Genomic DNA, 26132 nt, shown 5'->3' with positions numbered 1-26132 from the left:
CCACTGCAATCATTAGGTGCCACAATCTCATGTCTGTAGGCTATAACTTATTCACTGCAATCAGGCACACAGGCACATTGACTTAATACTTTCGTAACTGTAGGCTACGTGACAGCATGGCTTGCACTTGATTGAAGCTTGCGGAAAAGGGAGGGTTGGACAAGCTAGCTTTGCATTTGGCCAATGAAAGTGCCCTTCACAAGCATAGAAATAGGAAATACGAACAGAATAAAGTCTATTTTATTGTCTTTCTATTACTGTTATTTGATTTTGCAATCTGAACAACAAAAAAAACGTTTTTGTTTTTTTTGGGGCAGATTGAAAATATGAAAATGATCCTTGTTTCTATCGAATCGGATAGCCGCGAAGTACACGGACCCGCCTAAGCTTACAGATATGGTCACACCCACGTTGATGTTTGAGACACATTTGTACTGTAAATCGCGCATACAGTGAGGTCGAAGTCCTGCGTTCGAGTCAGAATATTATTGAATGCAGTGTTGTTCATTACAGTTGGATGACTGTGGATTTCGGTGGGAGCAAAGATGCGCCTTGCCGTGATTCGATCTCATGTCTGTCTGCTTGCAGTTGGAGTCTCACTTATCGGGTACGTTGTTTTTATCAATATCAAACATATCAAATGAGAAACAGTAAGAGAAACGTTATTCCTAAGTAAAACAAAGAGTTTTAACATCATGTGGCGCGTGATGAACGTTTAGGGCAATCGGGGCTGCATGACTAGTTTCGATGCTGTTTTTTGATTAATTACTTTATAGTGTAGATGCTGGTTAAATGTGCGCACCGTTATTTCCTGGTTTGTAAATCTCTAAGAACATGCTCTGGTGTAGAACATGTAGATGAAGACATGATTAACACAGGTGTATTCTTTTTTCTTTCTTTTTTTACATGGGAGAACGTTTTCTGCTGTTCTCATTCACTTCCTTTCATATTTAATTTACTTTGTCAAATGTTGCTGTTTAGTTCCATGTACTTTAGGTCCGTGTACCTCACGGCAATTCGATTTGCGTGTTTAAAGCGGAAATGGTTTTTCGTTTGTGGAGCTAGAAAACAGAAAACGAGAATTGGCTCATTTTCCGATTTCTGCCTATATTGGGAAATCAAATAACAGTTGTGGACAAAAAGAGAAACACAGGTAGTTTTCATGTTTTCAATCTGAAAACGAAGAATGGCTTGTTTTTCTTTATTTTGTTCAGTTTTGGAAAATCAAATAACTGTAATAGAAAGACTTTCTGAAATTTGAAATAGACTTTATTCTGTTTTTGTATTTGCTATTTGTGAAGGGCGGTACTAGCTTCCAATGTGGGCCCACCCATTTTACATTACATTTATGGCATTTAGCAGACGCCTTTATCCAAAGCAACGTACAACAAATACATTTGTTTAAGTAAGTGAATCATCTATCCAACAGTCATCATAAGACAAAGTCGTTTTTTTTATTTTATTTTTTATTTTTCCTTTTTTATATATATATATTTTATTAGCAGGAGAGAACATGTACAGGGGGGTAGCAGGGGAGAAGAGCTCTTGGGGTTAGGGTTAGTATAGGGGGGGTAGTGAGGGTGAAGCGGTCTTTAGGAGGGACTGTTAAGATGTAGCTTGAAGAGATGGGTTTTCAATCTATGGCGGAAGATTGGAAGTGACTCTGCAGTCCTGACCGTTGTGGGAAGCTCATTCCACCAGCGGGGCGCCAGGACAGTGAAAAGCCGTGACCAAGTAGCGCGGCCACTGCATCCATGTAGAGGCAGCAGTGCCAGGCGGGCAGCCGAGGTGGAGGAGCGGAGTGATCTTGCAGGGGTTTGGGGGCTAACCATTGCTTGCAAGTAGGGAGGGGCTGTTCCCTTTGCTGCCCGGTAGGCAAGCACCAGGGTCTTGAATTTGATGCGAGCTGGTACCGGGAGCCAGTGGAGGGTGCGGAGGAGGGGCGTGACATGGGAGAATTTGGGGAGATTGAACACCAGACGAGCGGCAGCGTTCTGGATGAGCTGCAGAGGCCTGATGGAGGAGGCGGGGAGTCCGGCCAAGAGTGCATTACAGTAGTCAAGGCGAGAGATTACAAGTGCTTGGACCAAAAGTTGTGCTGCTTCTCTGGCACTTTAATTCACACTCTGGCTACCATCCTTCCTTCCTTCTCCTACCCCTTTAAAGACCATAAACAGGCCTTGGACCTTAAACCATCAAATCATTACAGGATGTATTTTCAAACAGGCGGCAGAGGTCTCTCCCTCACTCACCAGACTACATGACCTAGCCAGGAAAAAACACTGCCCTAATACTGTTATAATATTGCATATTGCCTTTTTTTCTTTAGGGCCTTGTGTTTCTATCTGCGATACTCACCACTTAGGTAAGAAGTTGTTGTTTTTCTGTGTTCAGTATCTTTTTGTAATTTTGAAGATACAATAATCTCAACTCTATATAAAGTCACAAGGACACCATGCCATCTTACAGGTGATATTACAATTGCTCTTGGTTGTGATGTCCTGTATAAACAGGTATAGCAAATGAGGAAATAACCACATCTGACAAACCAACCAAGTTTTTTTTCAGATTTGTGAATTCCTAAAATGTCCCCTTTTACCTCTACCAGTGAGTGGACAAATTAAGATTGCCAGATTTGTACTGTTTTGGGGGAAGATGATTAGATCCTGACTGATAATGAATTTTTGGTTCTGATACCAATGCCGATTTCTTAATTGATTTATGTGCGAAATTCACAGATATCTATTTGTACTGAATTCCTTTTTAGCATTTTCATAAGAAAACAATGGGAAAATATGCTCTTAATGCTAATTAGGCAAACATCTATATCAATAATGACCTGAAATTATCTCCACTGATAAATAGAGCAACATTTATTTCACATGCACAATTATTTGTACTAAATAAGACATTCACATGTTCAGTGCACTCCATATTTATATCAGTGATTTGCTGTTCAATCTAACTTGTTGTGACACAGTTTGATCATCCACTATATTTTTGTTGTTATACGCTGTTATATTTCATTTACAAAAACATACAAAAATGCACTGTGAAGAGCGTTCTTAAAACATACTGTTAGAATACCCCTCTGGTTGTCAACCACTGACTCCAGCCCTCCACCAGCCCAAGATGAACTTGATCAAAGTGGTAACGTCCGTTCTCTTCACAAGAGTAAACAAACCTGCGTCTTGCAGTCCATACTCATATGCTTGATTGGAATTACACACCCAAACTACACACCCGAGCTTGTGACAAAAGTTAGCTAGAACATTAGCTAGAACGTTACAAGCTAGCCATGTTAACTAGTGAAATAAATGATTGGTAAATAATATCTTACTGTGTAACTCCTTATGCCGAATAACTATCTTGTTCAGCCAACATCCTTTTAGTTAGAAACCGTGCTAATTGACTGCAGTCCAAAGAGCTAATGTTACTTAGCTAAATTCAGCCACTTCAGTAGGCACTCCAGTAACAGTAACAACATAACAAAGCACATGTATAAGTATTTACAAAACACCTCCACAAATGGGCAACACCTGATAGGCAACAGTCTTTAAACACCTGGTAAAATGTCTGTATGCGATCAATTCACAAAAGGAAAGTATTGTCTTGAACAATAGATCCTAATAAACACTTTAGCACCATTAGCAACAGTTTTTTAGCACCATTCCCTGAAAAATTACGGAAATCACAAGTCTATAAACACAGAAATTCTCCTCCCCTGAAAGAGTCTTGTACATGGTCAAAAGTGAGTGAGTTTCTGAAATTCAATGGATGCAAAATGCTCATAAGATATGAGAGAGTAAAAATGCCAGAGTAAATTTTCTGAGACAACTAAATTTCGCTGCGGTGGCTAGACGTGGCAGATTTCCAACAAAGTTACACTCTACTCCTTTAATGCTCCTTGTGATTGCAGCATAAATTGTTCAAATCGGTGGGACCTTTATAGCTGAATGAGCTCATTCCAATTTCATGATGTACTTTGAATTGTTCTGATTGTTGTAGAGGGTAACTCCATATCTGTAAACAATTTCTTAAGGTATAAAGGATAATTTAGAACAACACATTTGAAGAGATACATATAAGGCACTTGTTTTCTGTTTTATTTGACATTCGTGAAGTAAAATACCAAATGTTTTCCCCTTTACCTCCAGCAGTGAGAGGAAATATGACCAGTACAGGAGTTACAATATGTTGGGGTAAGAAGATCCTATTTGCTTTACTTTGGTCTTGAATTATGGATACTGTATGCTTTGAAAAGCTATGAGTGAAATCACTTGGAGACACTCGACAAATAAGTATGTAAAAAATATACATTAGAGTACTGCACAGTATGTATCATGAGAGCAACAGCTGTATTATTGCATTCCAAGACTGTATGTTAAGAAGGTATTGCATTGTAGTGTGTCATACATAAAAGTAAATTCACATTTGCATACTTCATACCAAGTATTGTAGACATTAAAGTGAAATAATAGAGAATGTTAAGCATCTTTTTGTAGATCCCCTTACCCCGAGACTACAGCCTAGACATCCCTAGACATCCCAGCCTGGATCCCTAGACATACACTGGAAGTATACTGTATTGCTTCTGTGAGCATTGTTTTTAGTATGCTGCAACAGAAGCAAAAAAACGGAGGCAGCAAACAACAGTGCGAGCCACTCTTTTTAGGTGGGACATACTTGCCGTGCAACTGCTGTGGCCGGTGTATCATTGTCTCTTCAACAACAGTTTCAATACTTTTGGGAGCAAAAAATGAAATACGAGTAGGCCTCGTAATGAATATCTTTGTTTTTTTGTTGGGTCAAATGGAGAGGAACAAAACTGCACAGGAATGCTACCCTGAGGCCTGGACAGATTTACATTGGGAAAAACATAATCCCAGACACTCTACAAAATTGGTCAATACAACCGAGTGAACCCATCAAGAAAATCTATACACATCCACAACTGTGTTTACAATGAATTCAAGTGATATAGCAAAGAAAGTGGCTGCAAATGTGTTTATTCGTTTTTACTACAAAGCATTACGTTTAGTGCATATCCAACACATGCACGCTTATGGGTACTGGCAGGGACTGGGGAGTTTGTCAGGATCAAGAGAAAATTCTGAAATTTGCTGAGTTGGTAGTGACAGCCTAATCCACACAGTGTGTAATTGATTCTTATGCAAATCAGAGACACTATAAACACAAATATATTAATTTCTAAATCACATGAACTATTATCCTTACACTCAGATGGACTCCATTCAACTTATTGAGTGACTTGTGGAAGACATTTTTGCATTTGAGCACATTTTAGGAGTGTCATTTAGCAGACGCCTTTATCCAAAGTGACTTACAACAAATACCAGGGGCCATTGGCAGTCGTAGTGCCAGAAGGATTTTTTTTTTTTTTTATTATTTATTAACAGGAGAGAACTTGTACAGGGGACTTGTGGGGAAGTCCAGGAGGGTGAATATTTACTCAAGGCAATATATGTAGGTTTTTGGTAAGAGAATGACATAGAGACTGGACAATGATTCTTATTTTTACAGTCAGAGAAAGACAAAATACCTGGACGCTATTTCCAACTGTGTTCATGAGGGGTGATGTGTTTTATTTGACTGTGGTTCCACTGGCGTGTATCTGAACGTTTTTGACAGTGGCCCCACCAAAATGTTGGGGTTAAAAATGCCATTGCTTACAGGACTCTTCTGTAAAAGAGACTCAGGTCTCAGTAAGATCTCCTCTGTATAAATAAAGGATAAATGTGTCTTCCCCTCTGAAGGTTGTGTCAACAGGTGAATGTCAGTTCTGGGCTGGGGAACTGTAGTTGTAGGACCCGTGACATGCTGCAACCACAAGGGTGAGAATGAACTTGAAACTACTCTAGTATCTCACCTTTTGCTAATATTTACGAACTGCACCCATTATGAAAGCAGTGTGCTGCAATGTAATTGATAACACTCTTTTCAGCCTCCAGTATAAGCAGCCCAGCGTGTTAAAGGGGTAAGTTGCCATCATTGTTATTAACATGATTATTGTAATTAGATGTAGGTGCATATGTAAGCTCCATGGTGACACAATGGAAGAGATTCACAAAACCATGTCACCAAATATTGTTGCTGTGGAGGAGTCTACACAGTGCATGTCTGAGTGTTCACAAACCTTGTTGCCCTTTTCTCTGTTTCAGCCGCACAGATGTGGTAGCAGTCACCCCTTGGCTAGCACCCATTGTGTGGGAAGGCACTTTCGATCCCTTAGTTATTGATGCCATTTACAAGCCAATGAACCTCAACATCGCCACAACCGTTTTCGCAGTTGGCAAGTAAGTTACTTTCAGTGACATCTCATGAATACAGGTAAACAAACTGTGGATTGTTGATTCAACACAATGGACTGCCGCACCTTTCTGCCAGTTGTTATCACCAAACATAAACATTGCAAGCATGATGAAAAAGGGTGTAATACTGTTGACCTGTGTAAATGTTAAATATTAACAGATGGTCAATGTATGGGTCTTAATGTAAGGAATTGGAAACACTAAGTTTAGCGAAACAAAACTTACTTTGGTATACCTTGCTCGGGGCAGATTTACTACGTGTTTGCACCAGTTTAGTTAATAAGTTAATAAGAAGGAAACACATTTTCTAGTTCAAATGGATACAGACATACCTAATGTCCTCCCTCCTCATAAACATACAGAACCTGTAGCGTATTCTCACCAGAGGTGGCATGAAGAAGTAGCAATGAGTAATATAATGAGTTTTTGCAATATACAGAGCCCTGCCTAAGTAATGGGACAGTGAATAATTTTTTCTTTTGGTTCTTCACTCCAAAAGTGAACTTGGATTTAGTACTATGAGGTATAAAGTACTATGAGGTATAAAGTAGAGATTCTCACCTTTTATTTGATGGTATTTGTGTACATAGTTTGTCTCCCGGGAATTTAGGCTCAGTACAGAACCCCCGACCAACCTCAGATCTTGTTATGGATCCTCAGCCTGAGGGGTCTTACCCTGTCAGATGCTGACTGGTCCTATGTAGGTTGGCGTCGATTAGATTCACTCCGCTGTTAACGGTCTACATCCCATAGTTCCTCCCATATCTTCCTCTACCCACCTCAGCTGAACTGAAAAATCTCCCCAAACCTAAAAACTGTACACCGAAGTGGGTAGTCTCTATGGTTAACGACCGCTCTAATCTGATATGAGTGCCAGTTGGTGTGGTTGCGGATAAAGGGTTTATCGGTAAGGATAATTTACCCAAAGGAGGTAATAAGAGGTCAGATATAACCCTTCAGATCCTAAGATGTATTATGCATAGCAATCTATAATATTTTATGTTACCAGGAGGAGGTAAAAGGCTTATGAGGGATGGAATGACTAAAAATATAAAAAAATAAATAATAATAATACTCTAGCAACCTGCTCGGTTGCTAGAGTATGAAAATCTCCAGTTTCCACTCAGGGGTAATCTTCAACACACTCACTCCTGCTCCGGTCCTTCAGGTGTTACGCTCTGCAGCGGGGAAAGTCTGTTGTACTGCTCCAGGGAGCTCTTTTTATAGTTTGCAATGGGGCTTTCCTTTACCCTTTCTTATCTAATTCATTACGTCAGGCATTGAATTCGATCTAGTTCTCAGTCAAGCATAGAATTCTATCTAATTCATTACATCACCCTGAGTTCGCATTCATGCTTAGTCATGGGCCTAAGGGCACCTGTTGTTATGTCTACTAGACATACTTATCACTCTCCTGCTCAAACTGGACTCAAGGCCACTTCTTATTGTGGACTTCTGCAATTCTATTCTATTTTCGTAACATAATAATCTAGGCCTTTCTCAAAGTTAACATTTAGTACCTATGGTATACAATTATCTTTAGCACACATGAATTATACAGTAAAACATTAGTATGGTGGCCTACTTCAGCAATCATCTCTGAGTAGGAATTATACAGTCAAACATTAATATGGTGGCCTACCTCAGAAATCATTTCTGAGTAAGAATTATACAGTCAAACATTAATGCATTTGGTTGCCTACTTCAGTATCAGTTAAACCATTATCACTACGAGGTCCAACCAGATATGTTGACCCGGAGTAATACACTACCTTTATAATTTCTCTTATTCAGTTTTGCCTTTTGCACATATTTGAACTCATTTACCAGTTACACACATTTGAATCAACTTATCATTAATCAGTTACACACATTCGAATCAACTTATCATTAATCAGTTACACACATTCGAATCAACTTATCATTCATAAGCAGTTATGCAGTTGCACCTATTTGAAGGATAGACCAAAGATAAAATGTGTTTCAGGAACATCCGCAGCCGCGGTGTCACTCGTCAGGTTGGGCCCCCAGCTGCTAAGCTTTTTCTCTTTCTAGCAGTGTCATGGTGATTCACCAAGGTTGCTCTCAAATCTCGGGCCAATCCTGCTGTGCTTAACTGGGTAACGTTGGGAATGGTGTTTAGGCCGGGAAAAGGCCATACTAATCTCGCCCTCTGCGACAAGTTTCACCATTAAGAAATTACAACACTTTTTATGCACCCTATTTCAGGGTACCCAAAAGTAATGGGACAGATTTATGTCCAAATTAAGCACTCATGTTTAGTATTTGATTGACAATCCTTTCATGCAACAACTGCCTGAAACCTGCGACACATTGACCCCACCAGGCGCTGGGTATCTTCTCTGGTGAGGCTTGTACTGCAGCCATCTTCAGTTGGTGTTTGTTTTGAGGTCTTTTTGCCTAAAATGAAATGCATGTTCAATTGGATTTAAATCTGAAGATTGAGTTGGCCAGTCAAGACCTTTCAGTATGTTTTGGGGTCATTGTCTTACTGTATGATGAAGCGCCATCCAATGAATTTGGAGGCATTTTCTTGCACTCAAGCAGACAAGATGTTTCTGTACACTTCAGAATACATTCTTCAGCTGCCGTCAGCAGTTATATTCATCAATTAACCCTCGTATTGTCTTCACTTTTTGGACCCTTTGGAAGTCTTCGGGTCAAATTGACCCGGGACATTATTGGGGCTTTAAAAGCAATACAAAAATACAAATTTCCATTCAAAACTCTTTAACATATATTGTCTTTATCTCAATTCCAAACAATATAGATAACATGTATGATTAATATTTGCAATTAATCTCTGCTAGATCATATTTAACAGTGGAAGTGTAATTCGTTTTTTGTGATAAAGTTATAATTGATGTAAAAAATCTGCTATAATAAGGACTTGGGTGGAATGCTTATCTCTGAAAAGTTGAAATGAAACAATGTTTTCATTGATGTTTATTATTTTTGAGGAGATATTCTCATTTGATTTTCATCTTTATCTTATTATAATCAAAGCTGTGAAAAGCAAATACAGGTGATGAACGACAATAGAAACACAAGAACCAAACTTAGATCGATTTAGTCACTGGATATGAAATACATCTCTCAAAAATGTCTCAAAAATAATTTGAGATGATTTACAATAAATAGAAACACAAAACATGAACGAAATGTACACTGCTTTATTCACTGTCAATGAAATACAGTACACTGAAAAATACATCTTTCAAACAATTCTGAAATAATATTGGATACATACAATTTGAGAGTATGTGTCCTACAGATGTACTTTTAGCAGTTTCTGCATGTGGTTTGTGTCTTTGAGTCCTTTGAGGGTTCACACACCTCGCTGTGCTTCCTCTTGTTGCCACCAGCTGCAATCTAGAATAATGAAAATACTTTATTAGTTCAGGATTTTTTTCCCACCACATCTTCTAATAGTCAATTTCAATTTGACCCACATACATACAGAGATACTCAGAAACATACACACACACACACACACACGCACACATAAACAACAACAACAACAGGACACTTACTTCAGGCACTGGAGGTTGTGGTTGTGTGGGTCGTGCAGGTGGGACAGCAGGAGCCTCCTCCACCCTCCTCACTATGGCTAGAGAAGCTGGGTTCCTGGGCACATGTTGTCTCCTCTGTATGTGCGGTGTCACCAGTGCTCATAAGCATCACATTTTTGCCCTTTTTGGGTATGTAGGATACCAGGGCCATGTTGGCCGTAAACACAAAGTGGGAGGAATGGACTGGCCTGTTCGTTACAGTTAGAAGCTGAGGTGGGAGCTCTGTCTTATTTTTTCTGACTGTTCCACCCATTGTCAGCTTTCTTTTGAGAAGTTCCTGTCCCGGGCTGTACGATGTGAAAAAATTATCCCAAGTGATGTTGTGGCCACTGAGGCCCTGTGACATATCCAGTACCACCCGTGTCCCCTGGTGTCTCTCAGGGTCTCCTCCCTCTGGCTTCCCAGAATGTTTTGTAACAACATTGTGCAGATTCTGTGTTTGTGTGTGTGTTTGTATGTGTGTGAGTGAGTGTTTGTGTGCATGTTTCTGTGAGTCTGTGTGTCTCTGTGTATATGCGGGTCAAATTGACCCGAAGACCTTGTGAAGGACATAAATGTGTAGGGGGTGTATAGCATGTGCACTCAATGATTTTTTTTCTTTGACATGTTCTTCACAGTAAATAAGCCAAGGCCATGGAGTTTCAGGTTGAAAAAATGTTTCCTTGTATATTTTTTCTTCAAGTAAAAATTTAAAACGGGTCAATTTGACCCGAAGACCACACAAGGGTTAAGACAAGTTAGCAAGTTCTAGTGGCAGCTATACATGCCCAAACCTAGCACTACCTGCACTATGAGATGAGGTGGTATGCTGTAAATCTTGGGCAGATCCTTTTTTCTCTAAACTTTATTTATAGAGGGGAAAACACTGAGACCTCTTTTGCAGGAGCACTCTGTCCACAATATCTATACAATTACAAAACAACACATCCAAAATACAAATACAACACAGTTAAATACAGAAATCAATACATCATATACACTCACCAAACACTTTATTAGGAATACCTGTACACCTTCTCATGGTGGAGGTGGTGTAATGGTGTGGGGAATGTTTTCTTGGCACACTTTGGGCCAGTTAATACCAATCAATCATCGCTTGAATGCCACAGCCTATTTGAGTATTGTTGCTGACCGTGTGCATCCCTTCATGGCCACAATTTACCCATCTTCTAATGGCTACTTCCAGCATGATAAATTGAGGCTGAAGAATTGAGGCTGTTTTGAGAACAAAAGGAGGCCCTACCCAGTTTTAATATAGTGTTCCTAATAAAGTGCTCAGTGAGTGTACATTATACATACACATGTGAAACATTAAATATATTAAAATGAATACTTGACATTTTTACCATTACTGTAAAAATCAGCGTCTGTTTTCTGACAAGAAGCTGAAGGATTCACAGTGGGGAGTGAAGGTATAGTAAATGTGTTGGTTGTCACTCAGAAACTTCCACTGGAGCAATTCCTTCAAAAACTTCAAAAGTTCTATTCTTAATTCTAAGGTGGTTAAAGGGGGCCAGAAATATACAGTGGCTTTGGAAAGTATTCAGACCCCTTCACTTTTTCCACATTTTGTTGTGTTAAAGATTCAATTTAAAATGGATTACATTTATGTTTTTGCCATCAATTCACACACAATACTCCATAATGACAAATACATTTTTAGAAATGTTTGCAAATGTATTACAATTTAAATACAGAAATACCTAATTTACATAAGTAAATGTTCATGTAATAATAATAATTTATCTGATTTCAGTTGGTTATAGACCAATTTTGTAGAGTGACTCAGCTGATGTTGTCCCATTGACTGTCCCATTGCTTTTTCCTCTCTGCCATTCAGCAATTTTTGTAATTCTCCCCAGGCCTCAGGGTAGCATTCCTGGCCAGATTTGTTCCTCTCCATTTGCTCAGTTTGTAATGACAACCTGATCCACACAGTGTGTAATTGATTCCTATGCAAATCAGAGACCATATAAAAACAAATGTATTAATTCCAAAATCACATGAACTATGATCCTTGCATGAAGATGGACTCAATTCAACTTATTGAGAAATTGCATTTGAGCTGATTTTAAGAGTGTCATAGCAAATGGTCTGAATACTTATGTAAATTAGGTATTTCTGAATTTCAATTGTAATAAATTTGCAGACATTTCTAAAAAATATGTTTTCAAAAAGTGTTTTCACCTTGTCATTATGGGATATTGTGTGTGTGCATTGAAAAATACATTTTATCCATTTTAAATGGAGTCTATAACACAACAAAATGTGGAAAAGGTGAAGGGGTCCGAATACTTTCTGAAGCCATTGTAAATATAGATGAGAAAAGTTCTAGAGCCAAATCAGGGTTAGGTATGCAGCTGATAAGGGAAAGATTCAACCAATAAAGATCATGGAAAAAAACGGTACTTGTATTCTGTAGATGGTAGTCTGACACATTCTCGCCTACCACCTGGAGAGTTTTCCTGATTTGTGGGTAAGTTGTTTTGCCGTTTTTCTAAATTATGGTGAGCATTCTTCGGTCATCCACTGTGGAAGTCTTCCTTGGCCTACCAGCTTGTTTGCGGTTGCTTAGCTCAGTGTTTTATTTTTAGTTTTTTATGATGTTCCAAACTGTTTTGGCAAGCCTAAGGTTGTCTCTGACCATTTTTCTTATCGATTTTTCTTTCTCATAATGGCTTCCTTGACTTTCATTGACACCTTTTTGGTCCTCATGTTCACAGACACCAATAACAAACTTCAAAGGCAAATGCAAAGTCTAGAATCAATACTATACATTGACAGCTCTCTTATGCCTGCACAAATGATGTAATAGAACACACTTGACTTACCAGAAACACGTGTCAAGCCAATGATCCCATTACTTTTGGGTAGCCTAAAATATGGGGACGATGTATAAAACGTATTGTAATTTCTGAATGGTGAAACCAATATGTACTCGAATATCATCAAAAAGCTGAGAATCTCTACTTCAACATCATAGTAATTGTTTGATTTAAAATCCAAACATTTGGAGTGTAGAGCCAAAAGCGGAAAAAATGCTTCACTGTCCCATTACTTACACAGGTATACACACTGTATTTGATATACTGAATTTGTCTGCACAATATGGCCATGGATGGATATTGTGAGTATCGAGCATTCATCACATCAAGTATTTTTGCCCCACAAACTTTCGGTACGTTTTTTTTACAGCTAGTCATCTCCGAGCGCCTCTTTGACAAACAAAGTTTACGTGAGTTCAGATGGGACACTTTAAGTTGAACAGTACAGCCGCCACCATGGTTAAACAGCGTGTAATGATGATATTTCTGATATTGAAAAAAAATATCCAATGGTTCGTGGAAGAAGGTAGATACTCAAATTGAATGTTGAATAAAGACAATTTATTAGTCAAGTCGACTTGGGACACCAAACTACTGTCCAAGAGAATGGTCAGCAGGGAAGTGGCAACTACAAAGTTTGCAGTCAGTTTTATAGTAGGTAATGAACATGAAACCAGGGCATAAGGCAGAGAATATAGTATTCACCTTCTGTCAAAAGGTGATGACGTCACATGAATTTAATCATCAAAAATAATACTTGAAAATTATAAGTCCCGCCCCTTTGGGGCGGATGTGGTGGGTGTTGATGCTTGCACAATGAGACGTGGGTGAGAGGCCAAGGTGTTCTGCTGATTGTGAAATTAGATGTAGGAACTTGACAGTTTTATGGGGTGGGTGTTGTTGTTTGCCCAATGAGACGTTGGTGAGAGGCCAAGGTGTTCTGCTGATTGTGAAATTAGATGTAGGAACTTGACAGTTTTATGGGGTGGGTGTTGTTGTTTGCCCAATGAGATGTGGGTGTTGATGCTTGCACAATGAGACGTGGGTGAGAGGCCAAGGTGTTCTGCTGATTGTGAAATTAGATGTAGGAACTTGACAGTTTTATGGGGTGGGTGTTGTTGTTTGCCCAATGAGACATTGGTGAGAGGCCAAGGTGTTCTGCTGATTGTGAAATTAGATGTAGGAACTTGACAGTTTTATGGGGTGGGTGTTGTTGTTTGCCCAATGAGATGTTGGTGAGAGGCCAAGGTGTTCTGCTGTTTGTGAAATTAGTTTTAGCAACTTGACAGTTTTTTGAGGATGTGGTCACCCCCCATAGGATATAGAACCGTGAGAATGGTTGGATTAGGGGGACCTTTTCTCTTTCTAGGAACCCAGGGGCCCTGAACTGTCTGAAGACCAACCGAGGTCCAGCTAAAGTTTGTCACTGATAAGGGCTGTGTGATGTGTTGTGATGACTTTATGCTGCATACATACATCTATGTCAAAATTGCATATGAGGCTTAAAATAAAAGCTCAATACTGAGGGTTAAAATGTGCAATTAAAAAAAGGCAATTAAAAAATGGTTAGGCTGCTACTCTAGTGGTAGTAATGTGTTCAATAATTAAGGGTTAGGGTTAATAAAATGGGGAATTAAAAAATGGTTAAATTTTTAAAAATGTTTAGTTTCAAACAAGGGTATGACCCATGTCGCGGGGGTGTCACTGATAAGATCATGTGTTTCCCTGGCAAAAAGGTGTATATATATGACTCTGAGAGCTGGTCACAACTGATCAAAGACTTGTGACAGCTGCATCAGATCGATCTCTCTCCACCATGGAGGTGCAATTGTGTGGAAATGGCTGTGTGTTCTACCTCTTGTTACCTGTTCAAGTGTTATGGTAACATCACACTGCTGGTCATTTCCTCATAATTACACGTGATATATCTATCTGATAGGCATCGCTTGAGTCTTGCATTGAGGTTCAACGTTTTTCAACGTTTGCCATGTGGGACAGTGAACCTGCATTCTGTAATCCTAGTTTTTGTAAGCTATCCTGAAGCATGTTCTAAATGTTTTTTCAAGAAAAAAGTGGCTTGAAAGTCTTGGGATCTTTAGCATTGAGCTGTAAGACCAAATTGTTAGGAAAGTATTTGTTGGTCGTACAAAGCTTTTGGCTTTTTCCTTTTTTTCTACATGCCAATGGAACAGCATTTTTAGCACCTTTTTTTTATTTGAGATGGATATGGGAAGTTTAGAAACCAATGCTGGATAACAATACAATCTGACTTAAAGAAGCATATTGCATATCTTTGAATATAGACATGTTGCATATGTAGGTATGTTCGCAAGTAACATGTCAGTAAAGAAAAGGGTAATGAAAGTCATAGCAGCTCACCACCAAAAATCTGAATTTGACTATGGGTATTGTCTCTTATTTTAACCCTTGGCTTGACATTTTAAATGTACAACATGTACCGCTATATTCCCATAGACACATATAGAGTTCATGAAAAGTATCACTAATTTGGATCGTTATCTCACAATTTGTTATTTAGGTCGATTTTTAGGATAGAACTTGAGTTGATGGTATTATTGTGGGAACTCAAATCAGTCACTCAGCTTTTTCTATAGGCTACCCTCATCAATGCAGAATATGTGCTTGTCCAATGAAATGTGAATGTTCTCGTTTCAGTACGCTGAACGCTTCATCTTTCACTCCACCGTTTCCTAAATCATTTTACCTCATATCCTTTGTTCATCCTAAATTTGTTTCTAATACTGCTTATTCATGTTTTAAGTTACCTATTTATACCAGCACCTTAGATTACCAGACCTGTACAACATTTGATAACAATGTTATTTTTGCACTAAAATAAAATGACTTTTGGAGCTATTGCTTGAGTTGAGTCTAGTGTGTTTCAGATGGTTGGACGTTCAGATTGTTCTGTTTTAGAGAGGAGAGGTGATGAGGGCAGGTGGATGTTCATCATGAAGCTTACTTTGTTTAATACCAGGCTAGTTTGTCGGGTGAGACCACACCAACTCATTGCATAGCTTGTTAACCAACTGGTCCCGGATACATGTACGTGCACTACTAATTCAGAAATTCATTTTTACACCCATTGGTCGAGAGGGATATTAACTAGCCAACTAGCATGCAGTGGGTGATATTACAGAGAATAATGCCTTTAATGTTTTATTACAGAAATAACTGCCAATAGGTTGTCATTGAATCTCCCCCCATAAAATGTTGCTGTTCATTAGTTATGATCTCAGTTTTGAGCTATGGTGAAGCGTAACAGTGCATATGCAAAACATTGTGAAACTGACATTTATTTTGACTTTTGTTGGACATTCAATATGTAGGCTAGGCTATATCTTACTGGTTGTTTGTAGTCTGTCTGTCTATCTCTAGTGTGTGGAAAGTATCCAGCAAATTGGTTCTTCGATGAATATGTGTAGGCCTAGTACTTGTTTCTGTGGTCACCGAAACTACAGCATTTATAGAGAAGTCAAGCTGCAAAAATGCATCATGGAATGTTGCCACTGGCCATGCAGGTAGAACTAGTTACATATCAGGATGTAGTTGAATTATCTGTCAACCTGTTGATTTTTCGTCGTTAGGGGACACAGTTTATCTGAAGCTAATCTATTTCCAGTGAATGGATATGTTCATGGGTGTGTGTGTTGTCATTCCAATGAGGGATAAGTGCTTAATTTGAGAGTGACCTGAACAATAGCAAGCCCAGGATGTAAATAATGAAATCACATTTAAATCATACATGCACCATTTCTAGTCTAGTACTTGCATAAAAACTAGGCTTAAGGGTGCCCTCTGATCAGATCTTGACAGTTTTTAGGGAAAAGGCACATTTAATTGCGAAAGAGTATGGTTATGAGGGTTCTGTTTTGTTTAACTAAATGGCATATCATCATGGATATCATAGACCAATTCAGCTCACCAGTAGGCACATTTCACGTGCCTCTGTTGCTTGAATGCAACAATTGAATTGGATTCAATTGGATTGTCTGTTGATCTTTTTTCATCATGCTTAATCGAGTTGTTGGGAGTGTTTTAGAGATTGTTTAACGTCGTCATTGCTCGGCTTTACCCTTTGTTGGTTTGTATGACTTCTTCAACTGGTCCCCACATGGATGTCTCAGTTCAGTTGTCAATCTCCATTCAAAATGGGGCTAAGAATAGTATAGATGGATGCCTTTTCCATATGACCCATATTTCTCTGTGTTGCAGAAGGACATTCAAGCAAACAATGTTAATAACAAAATGAAACGTGAATCTGGGTTTGCACTATTGTAGGCCTATAGCCTACTGCTGACCATCTAAACATCTCCTAAAAGTATAATGTCAGATATATAGGCACAGTAATGCCTCTCTTTGCCTTTCTCCTATCTTCCCCTGAAGAGCTAACCTCCCCTTATAGTAGAGTATAACTTATTTTCTTAATTCAAAGGTAACAATAGGTAACACTGAATGTGCTGAAAGCCAGAGTGTTGATATACTTTAAGAAATGACGTATCCACCTGTAATATGCGTATTATGCATGTTCATTAACTTGAACTTATTGACCCCTCAAATTGGGATAGTAAGAAGTCGAAGTTGTCTTTGTTTTCTGATGTCTGTTCTCTGGCAAAAATTGACCCTAAGAATGAGACTGATGGAACATTAGTCATGTTAGTCGTTGAATAGGCATCTACTAGAAATCTTGAATTTGAGCTGGTGCGAAGATTGGTCCCACTTTGTATTGCCTGTTGAGGTGCTGTAATAGAGGAGCTGTTACCATAGTTGCGGTGGCGTGTGATCTTATTGTATGTTTAATTTTGGCTTCAGCTTTTACTATTCATATTCCCATCAGACGACAGTTTTTTCCTCAAGTAACCATCAGAAACAATTAATGTTTGTCACCTTTTGCGGAATGCCTGAAAATGTTAAGGTTATCGTTAAACCCCCCTACAACCTTTAATACGCGTAATGGCACCATAACAATGATGCTTCTCGTACCGTTGTCCGTTATGGTTTATGAGTTGACTTCTCTTGTATTTTTGTTTGTTTAGCTTATGTCTAGATGTTGCTCTTTTATTCCCCAAAAATATGTATGATGGCTTCTGCAGGCCCTGCTACAGTATGATGGTCTCATATCTCACTCTGTTTTGAGTAGTCAACATTTTAGTTTATTTTATCGGGTCTTTTTTGGTTGCGTTCATTTGGAGAACTATGATCGTCGTCACGCAGAGCTTGGCTCCATCCATCCATCGACTCGCAGCGACTCTATCCTGAGAAAGTACGGTTGCAAAAGAAATCGGAGAACCTTCGTAGAGCTTCCCCAAACCGAACCAATGCCATATAGTGTTAGAAATTATTTTTATGAAAACAGTTGCATCATAATGCTCAATAACAGACAAATAAATAAAGCTACTCAGTTCTTTATTGAGAAGTTGTTGATAATTGTATTTGATATTCCATGTGCAAATCAATTGAATTAATGTTTTTTAATTATCTGATTCAGGAAACATTTATCTTTGGTAATCATTAACTTTTGATTGAGAAGTTGTTGATAATTGTATTTGATATTCCATGTGCAAATCAATTGAATTAATGTTTTTTAATTATCTGATTCAGGAAACATTTATCTTTGGTAATCATTAACTTTTGATTGAGAAGTTGTTGATAATTGTATTTGATATTCCATGTGCAAATCAATTGAATTAATGTTTTTTAATTATCTGATTCAAGAAACATTTATCTTTGATAATCATTAACTCTTGATTAAGAAGTGTTAGAAATTATTTTTATATAAACAGTTTATTTTTGCTATAATAAAAATACATTGCTCCAGTGTGCTAAATTTGCTAATGTGATGGCCTGTTGATAAATGAGAGATGAATCAAGCATTAGTCCCGTGGTACGTTGGATTAATACATGGAGAGGTTAAGCCAGGTCATCAAGAAAGATGTTGCAACACACGCTTACACAAATAGCTATAGTGTAATAGTACCAGGCTAGGGAGGAAATACCAGAGTAGGTATAAGAGATAAGATAAATGTTTCCTGAATCAGATAATTAAATGATCAACAGGTTGACAGATAATTCAACTACATCCTGATATGTAACTAGTTCTACCTGCATGGCCAGTGGCAACATTCCATGATGCATTTTTGCAGCTTGACTTCTCTATAAATGCTGTAGTTTCGGTGACCACAGAAACAAGTACTAGGCCTACACATATTCATCGAAGAACCAATTTGCTGGATACTTTCCACACACTAGAGATAGACAGACAGACTACAAACAACCAGTAAGATATAGCCTAGCCTACATATTGAATGTCCAACAAAAGTCAAAATAAATGTCAGTTTCACAATGTTTTGCATATGCACTGTTACGCTTCACCATAGCTCAAAACTGAGATCATAACTAATGAACAGCAACATTTTATGGGGGGAGATTCAATGACAACCTATTGGCAGTTATTTCTGTAATAAAACATTAAAGGCATTATTCTCTGTAATATCACCCACTGCATGCTAGTTGGCTAGTTAATATCCCTCTCGACCAATGGGTGTAAAAATGAATTTCTGAATTAGTAGTGCACGTACATGTATCCGGGACCAGTTGGTTAACAAGCTATGCAATGAGTTGGTGTGGTCTCACCCGACAAACTAGCCTGGTATTAAACAAAGTAAGCTTCATGATGAACATCCACCTGCCCTCATCACCTCTCCTCTCTAAAACAGAACAATCTGAACGTCCAACCATCTGAAACACACTAGACTCAACTCAAGCAATAGCTCCAAAAGTCATTTTATTTTAGTGCAAAAATAACATTGTTATCAAATGTTGTACAGGTCTGGTAATCTAAGGTGCTGGTATAAATAGGTAACTTAAAACATGAATAAGCAGTATTAGAAACAAATTTAGGATGAACAAAGGATATGAGGTAAAATGATTTAGGAAACGGTGGAGTGAAAGATGAAGCGTTCAGCGTACTGAAACGAGAACATTCACATTTCATTGGACAAGCACATATTCTGCATTGATGAGGGTAGCCTATAGAAAAAGCTGAGTGACTGATTTGAGTTCCCACAATAATACCATCAACTCAAGTTCTATCCTAAAAATCGACCTAAATAACAAATTGTGAGATAACGATCCAAATTAGTGATACTTTTCATGAACTCTATATGTGTCTATGGGAATATAGCGGTACATGTTGTACATTTAAAATGTCAAGCCAAGGGTTAAAATAAGAGACAATACCCATAGTCAAATTCAGATTTTTGGTGGTGAGCTGCTATGACTTTCATTACCCTTTTCTTTACTGACATGTTACTTGCGAACATACCTACATATGCAACATGTCTATATTCAAAGATATGCAATATGCTTCTTTAAGTCAGATTGTATTGTTATCCAGCATTGGTTTCTAAACTTCCCATATCCATCTCAAATAAAAAAAAGGTGCTAAAAATGCTGTTCCATTGGCATGTAGAAAAAAAGGAAAAAGCCAAAAGCTTTGTACGACCAACAAATACTTTCCTAACAATTTGGTCTTACAGCTCATTGCTAAAGATCCCAAGACTTTCAAGCCACTTTTTTCTTGAAAAAACATTTAGAACATGCTTCAGGATAGCTTACAAAAACTAGGATTACAGAATGCAGGTTCACTGTCCCACATGGCAAACGTTGAAAAACGTTGAACCTCAATGCAAGACTCAAGCGATGCCTATCAGATAGATATATCACGTGTAATTATGAGGAAATGACCAGCAGTGTGATGTTACCATAACACTTGAACAGGTAACAAGAGGTAGAACACACAGCCATTTCCACACAATTGCACCTCCATGGTGGAGAGAGATCGATCTGATGCAGCTGTCACAAGTCTTTGATCAGTTGTGACCAGCTCTCAGAGTCATATATATACACCTTTTTGCCAGGGAAACACATGATCTTATCAGTGACACCCCCGCGACATGGGTCATACCCTTGTTTGAAACTAAACATTTTTAAAAATTTAACCATTTTTTAATTCCCCATTTTATTAACCCTAACCCTTCATTATTGAACACATTACTACCACTAGAGTAGCAGCCTAACCATTTTTTAATTGCCTTTTTTTAATTGCACATTTTAACCCTCAGTATTGAGCTTTTATTTTAAGCCTCATATGCAATTTTGACATAGATGTATGTATGCAGCATAAAGTCATCACAACACATCACACAGCCCTTATCAGTGACAAACTTTAGCTGGACCTCGGTTGGTCTTCAGACAGTTCAGGGCCCCTGGGTTCCTAGAAAGAGAAAAGGTCCCCCTAATCCAACCATTCTCACGGTTCTATATCCTATGGGGGGTGACCACATCCTCAAAAAACTGTCAAGTTGCTAAAACTAATTTCACAAACAGCAGAACACCTTGGCCTCTCACCAACATCTCATTGGGCAAACAACAACACCCACCCCATAAAACTGTCAAGTTCCTACATCTAATTTCACAATCAGCAGAACACCTTGGCCTCTCACCAACGTCTCATTGGGCAAACAACAACACCCACCCCATAAAACTGTCAAGTTCCTACATCTAATTTCACAATCAGCAGAACACCTTGGCCTCTCACCCACGTCTCATTGTGCAAGCATCAACACCCACATCTCATTGGGCAAACAACAACACCCACCCCATAAAACTGTCAAGTTCCTACATCTAATTTCACAATCAGCAGAACACCTTGGCCTCTCACCAACGTCTCATTGGGCAAACAACAACACCCACCCCATAAAACTGTCAAGTTCCTACATCTAATTTCACAATCAGCAGAACACCTTGGCCTCTCACCCACGTCTCATTGTGCAAGCATCAACACCCACATCTCATTGGGCAAACAACAACACCCACCCCATAAAACTGTCAAGTTCCTACATCTAATTTCACAATCAGCAGAACACCTTGGCCTCTCACCAACGTCTCATTGGGCAAACAACAACACCCACCCCATAAAACTGTCAAGTTCCTACATCTAATTTCACAATCAGCAGAACACCTTGGCCTCTCACCCACGTCTCATTGTGCAAGCATCAACACCCACCACATTAGGTTTAGTGGGTATTTCAATCCTCTATTGCTGTGGTTCTCCTCTCTTACTTATAATTTTCAAGTATTATTTTTGATGATTAAATTCATGTGACGTCATCACCTTTTGACAGAAGGTGAATACTATATTCTCTTAAGGCTCATCTCAGTTAGGCTTGGCGCCAGTGAGTCTGACATGTTATCAACAGAGATCTTGTGGTCTGGTACCCCTTGTGGTAAACCTAATTCCAAGTGTCACTCAGGAAAATACATTGTAGCACAGTGTAACTCCACTGGCCATGAGAGTTCACTTGTTGGTGTCCTGCCAACCCCCCCAGCCTCTACCCGCTCGGTCACTCTGAATTCACCTACCTTGGGGGGTTGAAAGTTATGGGCTCACTGCTCATGTTATTTTGTATGTTATGCTGTTTCAACTTCAGGCAGGGAGCTATACAGAATGGACCTATTCAATTATGCCAAACCTAACCAACGTAAGGAAAATCTGTTTTTCAAGCAATCTGTTAAGGGAGGCTACTACCTAAAGAGTTGAAAAATGTCTGCTCTTTATCATACAGAACAATGACAGTTGTTTTGTGAGTATCGAGACGAGCATTTTTGCCCCACAAAGCTTCTTTTTACAGCTAGGCATCTCTAAGTGCATCTTTGTCCCTGCTACATCTGTTTTTCAGGTTTAGTGGGTATTTCAATCCTCTATTGCTGTGGTTCTCCTCTCTTTTAGGTATGTGATTTTTCTGAAAGACTTCCTGGAGACAGCGGAGAAGCACTTCCTGGTAGACTTCAATGTGCACTATTACATCTTCACCGACCGCAAGGATGACGTCCCAGAGGTGGCCCGCGCTCCTGGCAGACAGCTTACCATCATCCCCGTTCCTAGCTCTAATCGCTGGCAGGAGATCTCCTCCCGGAGGATGGAGATGATCCAGATCACCATCGAGCAGCAGATCCGTAAGGAGGCCGACTACATCTTTTGCTTGGATGTGGACACCAAGTTCTACGGCCGCTGGGGTGCGGAGACCCTCAGTCGGCTGGTGGCCGTGCTTCACCCAGGCTACTATGAGCAGACCCACGAGCATTACCCGTACGAGCGTCGCCCGGCCTCACAGGCCTACATCCCCCATGGGGAGGGAGATTATTACTATGGAGGCGCCACTATCGCCGGGTATGTGGAGGATGTGCACAAGCTTGCCAAGTTCTGCCGCAAGCAACTGGAGGCAGACGCCGCCAACTCCATCGAGGCAGCTTGGCAGGAGGAAAGCCACCTCAATAAATATCTGATCTACAACAAGCCTACAAAGATTCTCTCGCCAGAGTACCTTTGGCAGGACTTCAAGGCCAAAACAAACGAGGTCAAAATCATCCGCTTCTCGCAGGTCATCAAGAACTATGCAGCGGTTCGGCCCAATGCAAGGAGGAGATAATACTGTAGTCCAGCTGTTTCCAAATTTGCAAATTCCACTTTATCCCCATTCCTCACCCCCTGTTTAGTCATTTTTCCAAGATTTGTTCAGATTTGTGCATTCCAAAATCACATTAACTATTATCCTTGCACTCAGATGGACTCAATTCAACTTTATTTTGACTTGCTCAAGAATTTTTTGCATTTGAGATAACTTTAGAAGTGTCATAGCAAAGAGGATGAATACTCGTTGACTCAAGACATTTCAGCTTTTCATTTTTTATTAATTCGTACAAATTTCAAAAGAAATATTTTCACTTTGACATTATGGGGTATTGTGTGTAGATCAGTGACAAAACAAATCTATACACAACAAAATGTTGAAAAAGTCCAGGGGGGTGAAGAATTACGGAAGGCACTGTACATCCAAGTGCTTTTTTATTTCGGGTTAACCATTAAGCTTCAGTTCTCCATGGTGAGTGAAAGAGTAACAGGTTCCAATTTGCATGAGCAAAAAAAGTGCAAAAAATGTGAGCAAAGTAGACTATCTTAACCATAATACTGACGCAATGAGACATTCCGATGGGTGTTTTGAATAGTGAAAATAGAATTTACATAATATGCAAAGCAGTTTCAGACTGTTTAGTAAAATGGTAGTTGAATAATCAATGTTTTGTCTAAAACAATGTTAAAGAAAGGGTAAATAAAATCATGCTGTAGAGTATTCTGAGTTGTTAGGTATGTTTGCTCTGCTCAGCTCAAGCAAACTGGAGCCCTTAGAGTGAAATCTATTTACCATGGCTGTCAATAACGATTTAATTCCATCCTAGATGGCTTGACCTATGCCGTGCGTACAAGCTGCCGTTAGTTAGTGAGCAAAGAATCTCATTAGTTAGATGGCATACCTGTCACTGCCCACAAGCTTAAATTTGGGAATGTAGATTTGTTATTTAGATAATGTATGTTTGGTACCCTTGGACTAAGAATGTAATGACTTAAAGCCATAAACCCTAATTTGTATAGCTGTTTTCAGATAGTAGTTAGTAGGACACAGGAAGATTATCTGTGACACATTTTTGACTATCACCTGTATGCTATCAAAAGCACAGAAAAACGCTTTCAAAACATCTCCCCACAAAATGTAAAACATGGTTTACTTATTGGGGGTTCCGTTGAAAAATATATCTGTCATTGTGCCTTTGAATGGAATGGACGAGCTAATTCAACCCAATGATATGAGATGGCTGTAGAATTACTTGTGGAGATGTTTTTAAGTAGTTATAAGTATAGCAGACAGGTGATCCCATTCATGTACACTGGTATGGCCAAATGCAAGATCCAGAGCTAGCCAAAGAAAGCTCAAGAATGGAAATATGACCGAAAAGGGTGTCTGTATGAGTCTACAACAATCCAAGTAAGTGGAAATGAGGTCAAATGTGTCACTGCTGAGCTCAACACCAATGCTGAGTGTTAATGCTGAGTGTTAATGCTGAGTGTTAATGCTGAGTGTTAATGCTGAGTGTTAATGTTGTGTGTGTGTGTGTGTGTGTGTGTGTGTGTGTATATGTGTGTGTATGTGTGTGTGTGTGTGTGTGTGTGTGTGTGTTTGTGTGTTTTAATGTTTCTGCACTGGTTACCTTGTATAATTTTTAAGATTATTTTATTTGTTTATAAATCACTATGGTCATGCACCCCACTACATGTTAGACATGTTTTAAAGGTATATACAGTATATACCCAGTATATCCCTAAGGTCCTCTGGCACTGGCCTTTTAACAGTTCCAAAGCCCAGGACCAAGTGTCACATGGAGGCAGTTTTCAGGTTTCATGCCCCCAGCCTCTGGAACAACCTACCAGAGAACCTGAAACTGGGGGCATTTTTAAGAGAGCCTTTTTAACCTTGCATTTATTTAGGGTGTTATATAGTCATTTAGTCTTTGGATTTTATCCTTTGGATTTTTTTCCTATTTTATTTAACGTTTTCCTGGTACATTTTCCTCATTTGAAGTCTTAGTTTACCACGCACCCACACTTTTTACAGTTTGAACCTCCATGGGCGCTATATTTTCATCCTCTGATGTTTTGTCTTGTCTTTTTAATGTTATTGCCTTTAATTTATTTCTTATTTTCTGAAGTGCACTGCGTTGCATCTATGAAAGGTGATTTTATTTCATTTGATCAAGCTGAAAAAATCAAGCTGAAAAAATTGGAGGATTTAGGCATTTCGAGGGTGGCAGAGGGGGCTGTTTTTGTTGTTCCTCTAATTAAATGTTACAATACTCTGTGGTTACTGAGTTGATTTCATTCAGGTAATCTTAAGTTCTGTGCTTTTTACTCTGATCTTTCTTGAACAGCAATGTTTGTCACTGTATCCCCTCTTTCCAGATCTTTGGTAGTAGCTAGGTCCCAGATCTGTACCTACTTTAGCCTCTATCCTCTGACAATTGTTGTCAAGGGCCACGGTAAAGGGCCACCAACACTCTGTATTACACCCCCTATGGATGAAACTCACTTGATGTGTACTAGAAGTGCTGCTGAGTGGAGTGGTAGTAAAAAGCATGTTAAGCCATCGAACATTATTTTGTGTACAGTCCATTAAGTGTCTCCTATGCAGTCTAGATGAGGCACTTTGAACTGTTGGGCCACAGTAAAGGGCCAACAACACTCTGTATGACTCCCCTCATGGTTGAAACTCATTTAATTCATATTCTAGAAGTGCTGCTGAATAGAGTGGTAGTAAACATCATGTTTAGCCTTGGAAAATAATATAATTGTGTACAGTCCATGATGTGTCATCTATGCAGTGCAACAGTTTTTCATCAGGGTTATTATGATATTAGAAGAATTACAAACCCTTAAAAACACATAATGCATTGAGAGAATTAAGTGTTTA

The 26132-nt window shown here is 39.0% G+C and overlaps 1 protein-coding gene across 1 annotated transcript; it reads left to right on the top strand.

Moving 5' to 3' along the window:
* Positions 1-453: 453 nt before the first annotated feature.
* LOC310820684 (globoside alpha-1,3-N-acetylgalactosaminyltransferase 1-like) lies at positions 454-25525 on the top strand. Its single transcript, XM_083692438.1, has 7 exons — positions 454-607; positions 2330-2365; positions 4158-4202; positions 5778-5855; positions 5966-5998; positions 6183-6317; positions 22562-25525. Exons 1-7 carry the CDS (start codon positions 546-548, stop codon positions 23259-23261), a joined length of 1089 nt encoding a protein of 362 aa, XP_083548564.1. The 5' UTR covers positions 454-545; the 3' UTR covers positions 23262-25525.
* Positions 25526-26132: the final 607 nt, after the last annotated feature.

Source organism: Argentina silus (assembly GCF_951799395.1).
Source record: "Argentina silus genome assembly, chromosome: 20".
NCBI classification, from domain to species: domain Eukaryota; kingdom Metazoa; phylum Chordata; class Actinopteri; order Argentiniformes; family Argentinidae; genus Argentina; species Argentina silus.
The sequence above is the reverse complement of the archived record's forward strand: the minus strand, read 5'-3'. Positions and strand labels throughout refer to the sequence as shown.